The following is a 7,067-nucleotide window of genomic DNA, read 5'->3' as shown; positions in this document are numbered from 1 at the left end:
ATTGACGTATGAATATCTGGACGGAGCCTACAGGCGCGGGGAGTGAAGATTTTAGAGGAGGGGCCGCCATATTGTCTGGCGATACTAGTACTACTCCCTAGTGGTAGAATAATAAAATTGCTGTATTTACATGTGTCGAAAATGACAGTGTGTAACAGTTTTCGAAAATTTCAAGATATTCAATATAAAATAAAAATGCCGCTTTGTGTAGCAATCAATTGTAACAATAAAAGTTACCGAAAAGCGAAAAATCAGGTGCATCTAGAGAAAAATAACAACATAACATTTCACCGGTAAGTATTATATTTATAACCAACAAAATAAAATCTGCTCTTTTATCAATAAAATAAGATTTAGTCTGCGTTCATTTTCTCTCATTGGGAGTATAAGCTACTGAAAATCTAGAGTCTACGTTATATATATTATATTTTCAGTTATATAGTTTATGCTCCCAGTAGAAGAAAACACAGGTTTAATATGAAATTTTTTACTCTTTAAACAAGTTCCCAAACAGTCAAGCTTGCACAAACAGATTCTGAGCAAAGTCTGCTATACATTTTTAATGGCAGAAAAGCAACAAATCGAACAGAATCTATTCTATCTGATGGGGTTGTCAAACTACCTATAAATTTGACAGAGCCTGCTATGTTAGCAGATTGACGGTAGAAACGAAGTATATGCATGGATTTACTCAGTTTCCGCTGCCAATCTGCCATCTGAATATGTTAAACAGATTCTATCACCAAAACACAGGCTTAATGTGGACATAGACAAGCTATGGTTTTGGTGTCAGCTTCTGATCGAATCTGCTGTTTGTAAAATTAATTTGATTTGTTTCACTATAGATTTCCAAAAGATAAAGCCAAAAAATAGACTTGGATTAAAGCTATGGGTCTTCATGTGGAATCTTTATCCAAGTCCCCACATTTATGCTCATTGCACTTTTCAGAGAGCGATTTTGATCGTAGCTCTTTGATGCGAACAAGGTTACAAGAAAGTGCCATTCCATTCGTAAGTTTAATTTTACTTGAATTTCATTTTGCTTGAAATCTTAAAGTTTTACAAATCTAAATGTATACATCTTTCTAAATGATATTCTGATTCTAATTCTTCTGTAAATTATTGTTTTATTTATATTGATATATGATGACTATATTGTTTAAAAATACTTTATTATTTGTCTATCTGATATGTTAGAAGCATTAGATTATATAATATTTACATTGATAAAATTAACATTGACAGAATGTATGTGGATAAATATGCATATTAAAGTAAATTTTATATTTATATAGCCAAATATATCAGAAAAATATATTGAAAATACAAAAAAAGATGAAATTTTATCAATGCCAAGTACATCAGTTAATATTTCATTATCAGAATCTACGCATAATAATGATTTGATTGTGAGTATTTCTCTTGAAAATCAAGCTAAACCGTTGGGCGAACGGTACGTTAACGCAGCCAGCCGAATCACGGCCGGCAGCAAACGACGATACATTGACGCGATTATTGCTACAGCAAGGCGAAATCTTAAGGCGCATGAGCATGCGAGACGACAACACGCAGGTGTCGGACAGTAACGGCGACGCCATTACAAAACTATTCGAGCAACAGACGCAATTGCTGCGTGATCTCGCGGGCGGAACCAGCAGTCAGGAATCTCAGGTTAAGTTGCCGGCTGTAAAACTTCCGACATTCGACGGACGAACGGAGGAATGGAATCGCTTCTCTGAGACGTTCAATTCCATGATACACTCGAACAAAAGCATTCCGGACATCCGAAAATTCCAATATTTGGTCACCTCTCTGAGTGGGAACGCGGCTAAGATTATAGAATCCATCGAACTGACCGACGCGAATTACAAGGTCGCATGGGACCTACTAAAGAGGCGATTCGACGACCCGAGGGCAATAAAGAAGAAACATATTCAGTGCCTATTCTCGATGCCAAGGGTGGAGAAAGAGTCAGCTGCTGCGATTCGAGGATTGGTAGACTACACGCTGAAACATTTGCGGATACTGAAATCCCTGAAGTTGCCGACGGATGAGTGGAGCGATCTTATGATGCACATGGTTGAGGCTAAACTCGTTGCGGTTACACTGCGCGCTTGGGAGCAAAATGTAAGTACGGCGGACCCCACATTCACGACATTGGTTGAGTTTTTAGAAGGGCGGTGCCAGACGCTGGAAAGAATCGAAGCAAGGACGAAGGAAAGGGAGAGCTCACGTAAGGCCGAACCCGACAAGCACCGGGCAAAAAACCATGACAAGACGGCAACGTTGGCTAATTCGACGGAGGTTTCCAAATGCTATTTATGCCAGGGTGATCATTTGATGTATCGGTGTGACAAGTTTTTAGCGTTGCCCGTGGATGATCGGATCAAGGAGGCTCGACGGTTGAAACTCTGTATAAACTGTCTTCGCAACGACCACTTCGTTAAGACATGCAAATCGGGCTCTTGTCGAGAGTGCTCAGGGAGGCACAACACCTTGTGTCACCGGCCCAAGACGGAAGGAAGTGCTCCAGTCAGCGGAGGCATCGAAGGTCAGACGGATCCGAGCGCAAGCGACAAGACGAGCGGCAGCCCTGCCGTTCACCACTCAATGAACGCACCTGCCAAAAGGCACGTGCTTATGGCCACTGCCGTGGTTAACGCGATAGCTCCTAATGGAACCATTGTCCCACTGCGCGTTCTGCTCGACAGCGCGAGCGAGGCGCACTTCATTACGCACGCGGCATGCAATCGACTAGGAGTCAAACGCGATCGAACTAACGAAATTGTTACGGGACTAAGCGGAAGCAAGAACGTTGTAAGTCAATATTGCGAGATTGTTGTACAGTCAAGATATTCGGACACTCGGGTCATTGTACGCAGTCTCATAGTACCGAACATTACCAAGCAGCTACCGTCGGTAGAAGTAGATCGTAATTCGTTGAAAATACCGTCAAATGTTAAACTCGCGGATCCGGAATTTTACAAACGCGGTGCCATCGACATGTTAATTGGATCGGAACTGTTTTACGAATGGATGGAGTTGGGGAAAATCGAGCTCGGCGACAACCGTCCAGTGATGCAAAATACCAAACTCGGTTGGATAGTTGCGGGCACATTCTCGCACCCGTCCATCGCGTCTCTCTTCTGTGATCGCACTGCGATAACGACCCTGGCGTGTTTGTTGGATCACTGTGAAACGCTAAATGAGAACTTGAGTAGATTTTGGGAGATTGAGAACTATCGGTCAAATACCACTCAATCGCAATCGAAGGAAGTTTTAAGGAGCAATGAGTTATTTGAGAAAACAACGACTCGCACCAACAGCGGTCGATTTGTGGTGCGACTTCCGTTTATCGATGATCCCAAAACGCTGGGCGAATCGCGGGAAATTGCTTACAAACGATTAACGCAGCTAGAGCGGCGTTTCGGTAGAGATAAGGTTTTGCGCGAGCGATATATAGATTTCATGGACGACTACCTTAAGTCCGGACACATGTCGTTAGTGACCGAACTCGAGCGGAACATCGAACAACCCATAGTCTACTTGCCGCATCACGGCGTTATTAAGGAAACAAGCACAAGTACAAAACTTCGCGCAGTTTTCGACGCGTCAAGTAAAACGAGCTCCGGCAGATCACTAAACGATATTCTGCTCGTCGGACCTACGTTGCAAAGCAATTTATTTGATGTCATCGTTCGTTTTTATAATGTCGCAATGACCGGAGATATTCGGCAGATGTATCGGCAGGTACTCGTGCATGAAAGGGATCGAGATTATCAAAGGATACTCTGGAGATCGTCTCCAGGCGATTCGGTACAAGAATTTCGTTTAAACACTGTTACATATGGACAAGCCAGTTCGGCGTACTTAGCTATAAAATGTATTTACCAACTCGCGGAGCATTGTAAGCGGAATTTTCCGATAGCGTCGCAAATATTGCGCGAGCAAACGTATGTTGACGACATCTTGGCAGGTGCCGACAACGTGAACGACGCGGTTATACTGCGGGAACAACTCGCAACGGTGTTAAGGGCTGGAGGATTTGAAACGCATAAATGGTGCTCCAATCGTCCGGAGATTACGGACAAGATATCGTCATCATCTAGGGAGGATACGCCTAATCTCAGCATCGACACTGACGGCACCATAAAAACACTCGGGCTTGAGTGGAACCCCAAGGAGGACGTATTTCAGTTCATCGTGCACAGAACGGAACCGGTCAACACCAAGCGCGAGATTTTATCAACGACCAGCAAGCTGTTCGACCCTCTCGGACTCATTGGCCCCGTAATCACTTCGGCAAAGCTCATTATGCAGCAAACGTGAAAAACTGATTGCAGTTGGGATGATCCTCTGCCTGATCAACTTCTGGAGAAATGGGAAAGATTTCGGCGGGACTTAAATGCCGCCGAGGTTGTCGTCGTTCCGAGACCAATAGCTCCAAACAAGAATGCAGCGAAGCTATATTTGCAGGGATTTTGTGACGCGTCTGAGCACGCGTACGGAGCATGCATCTTCGTACAAGAAAGAGGCGAGTGTGGAACGATCGCCTCGAGACTGCTGTGCTCCAAGTCGAGGGTAGCACCAACCAAACCGACATCGATACCCCGCCTGGAACTGTGCAGCGCGGTGCTGCTCGCTCATTTGATGACGGACGTTCAAGGCATGATAAATGTGAGCATCGAGGGTATCCAAGCGTGGTCGGATTCCCAGGTCGTTTTGTGGTGGATTCGCGGCGATGCGACACGCTGGAAACCTTTTGTGGCACACCGCGTAGCCGAGATCGTCGAACTTCTACCGGCAGATCATTGGAACCACGTTAGGGGATTCGAGAATCCTGCCGACGTGATCTCAAGGGGCGCGACTCTATCTCAACTCAGGGACTCCAAGCTGTGGTGGTCAGGACCTCAGTGGTTGAACGAAGAGAGCCCGTCAGTATTTGAAACTCCCATAGTCTTCGAGCCATCTCTCGAATTGGCGGAAGAAATTCGAACCGAAGAGCGAGCGAAACCACGAATTTGCGCACTAATTGAAACAAAGAATTTAGTCCTGCACGACTTAATCGACAGGTTTTCATCGCTGACTCGAATTGAGCGCATAACTGCTTACTGCTTACGTTATGTATCTAGCCTGCGGAGGAACCCAGACGAACGAGAGCTGTCAAGGTTAACCGCTGTTGAAATTCGAAACGCTCAGTTGCTTCTTATTCGACACGCACAGGCGGATGAATTCTCTAACGATATAGCTGGTTTGAGGCGGGGAGGCAAGTTGAAGTCGACAAGTAAAATCTTACCGTTGCATCCGTTTCTAGACGAACAAGGCGTACTCAGGGTAGGCGGACGCCTCCAGAATGCATCATGGACCTTTGCGAGGAAACATCCCATAATATTGCCAGCTGGCAATCGACTATCAAGATTGTTGCTCGAGAAAGAGCATCGCCGGTTATTACATGCAAGCCAACAGCTCCTGTTGTCCTCGGTGAGAAAGCGGTACTGGCCTATGAAGGGGCGCAGCTTAGCCAGACAAGTTTGTCACGATTGCGTTGTCTGCACCAGAAACCGACCGAGAAAGTTAACTCAAATGATGGCTCCTCTGCCTGGAGATCGAGTGCGCCCCAGTCGAGCATTCGCAGTAGTCGGCGTCGATTTCGCCGGCCCTTTGGTAACTCTCGTCAACAAGGGACGAGGCCGAAGAACTAACAAATCGTACATTGCATTGTTCGTTTGTCTAGCAACAAGGGCTATTCATCTGGAAGCTACTAGCGAGCTTTCTACCGCAGCCTTTTTGGCGACATTGCGCCGGTTTATTGGAAGAAGAGGACGTCCAACTAAAATATATAGCGACAACGCCACGAATTTTGTCGGCGCTGTGAATTGAAGGAGATGTATCAATTCGCTCGCGCTCAGATGGAGGGCGACTTCGGAGAAGCTCTCTCTAATGAAGGAATCGAGTGGAGTTTTATCCCTCCCCTCTCTCCGCACATGGGCGGGATTTGGGAGGCAGGCGTAAAATCCTGTAAGCATCATCTGAAACGAGTGATGGGAAATGCTCTGCTTACTTTCGAGGAGCTTTCCACGGTCCTAGTACAAATCGAGGCCTGCCTCAATTCGAGACCCTTAACTCCCTTATCTACGGATCCAGATGATTTGCAATGTCTTACTCCAGCTCATTTTCTGGTGGGAGAGTCGATGACCAGTTTCCCGGACGCGGATGTAACGGACGTGCAACTTAACCGGTTGGATCGCTGGCGTCTGGTGCAAAGAATGACTCAGGATTTTTGGAAACGGTGGGCGGCGGAATACATTTCTAATCTTCAAGGCCGCACGAAATGGAAGAAGGAACAATGCAATCTCAAAATTGGAGACCTGGTAGTGCTGCGCGACGAACAGCTTCCACCATTGAAATGGAAATTAGGGCGCGTGTTGGAGCTACACCCGGGCGCTGATGATTTAGTGCGGGTCGTGACTGTTAAGACGGTGGACGGTAATCTTAAGCGTTCAATCGGTAAGCTGTGTAAACTGCCTGTATTTTCGCCTGAAAACGATAAAAATTAGAATGTCTAATTTGGTGGGCGGTATGTTGAGAGCCGATACAATTACCGACCGGCATAGGGCGACGACGATGTAGATGGCGTTAAGATCGCGGGCGCTGCATACTTTCCTTTGTATATCCTTTGTAGAGTTAGTTGGTGTTCAGTCGTCGAGAGAGAGACTCGACCTATTGTTTTATTAAAAGTCTTTCGACGAACACAGTGTCTACGTTTTTACACCCACACTAGAGCTAACTAGAGCTAACAGGCGGATCAGAAAAGTAGTCTGATTAATCGATGTAATTGTTTACTTCACGATGCTGGTGTAAGAGTGTGTGCATTAACTTTTGATGGTGCTGCTACAAATTTCTCTACGGCAACAAAATTAAAATGCAATTTTACACTCTGTTTTACAGACTTGGTTTCCTCATCCAGTTACGAACGACAAAGTGTTTGTTTTTCCTGATCCATGTCATATGATAAAGCTTGTTCGTACCCGGGAAAAATGGAAAAGATCTGAACAGAACTGATCAGA

General features: G+C 45.4%; 2 protein-coding genes and 1 long non-coding RNA gene across 3 annotated transcripts; all 3 read left to right on the top strand.

Annotated features, from left to right (window-relative positions):
• The first annotated feature begins 24 nt into the window (after positions 1 to 24).
• On the top strand, positions 25 to 1,305 carry LOC105555723. The gene is made up of 3 exons (XR_001008506.1): positions 25 to 293; positions 846 to 1,011; positions 1,296 to 1,305. It is a non-coding gene; the product is annotated as an uncharacterized LOC105555723 (long non-coding RNA).
• A 246-nt stretch (positions 1,306 to 1,551) lies between these two features.
• On the top strand, positions 1,552 to 5,880 carry LOC105555725. The gene is made up of 2 exons (XM_012002768.1): positions 1,552 to 4,262; positions 4,344 to 5,880. The coding sequence occupies exons 1-2, from the start codon at positions 1,552 to 1,554 to the stop codon at positions 5,878 to 5,880; spliced, it is 4,248 nt and encodes a 1,415-aa protein (XP_011858158.1).
• Positions 5,881 to 5,984: 104 nt separating this feature from the next.
• LOC105555724 lies at positions 5,985 to 6,507 on the top strand (the record flags this gene model as incomplete). Its single annotated transcript, XM_012002767.1, has 1 exon — positions 5,985 to 6,507. A coding segment is annotated over exon 1 (523 nt), but the record flags the coding sequence as incomplete, so codon positions are not given.
• Between the last annotated feature and the right edge of the window lie 560 nt (positions 6,508 to 7,067).

Source organism: Vollenhovia emeryi, unplaced genomic scaffold (assembly GCF_000949405.1).
Source record: "Vollenhovia emeryi isolate VEMERY1.0 unplaced genomic scaffold, V.emery_V1.0 DF940821.1, whole genome shotgun sequence".
Classification (NCBI taxonomy): domain Eukaryota; kingdom Metazoa; phylum Arthropoda; class Insecta; order Hymenoptera; family Formicidae; genus Vollenhovia; species Vollenhovia emeryi.
The sequence above is the reverse complement of the archived record's forward strand: the minus strand, read 5'-3'. Positions and strand labels throughout refer to the sequence as shown.

What these genes read in the sequence shown, in the direction of transcription:
- LOC105555725 (XM_012002768.1), top strand. Translation starts at nt 1,552, where the DNA reads ATGCGAGACGACAACACGCAGGTGTCGGACAGTAACGGCGACGCCATT. An exon ending in TTATCAACGACCAGCAAGCT is followed by an intron (nt 4,263 to 4,343) that starts GTTCGACCCTCT and finishes AACTGATTGCAG; the next exon opens with TTGGGATGATCCTCTGCCTG.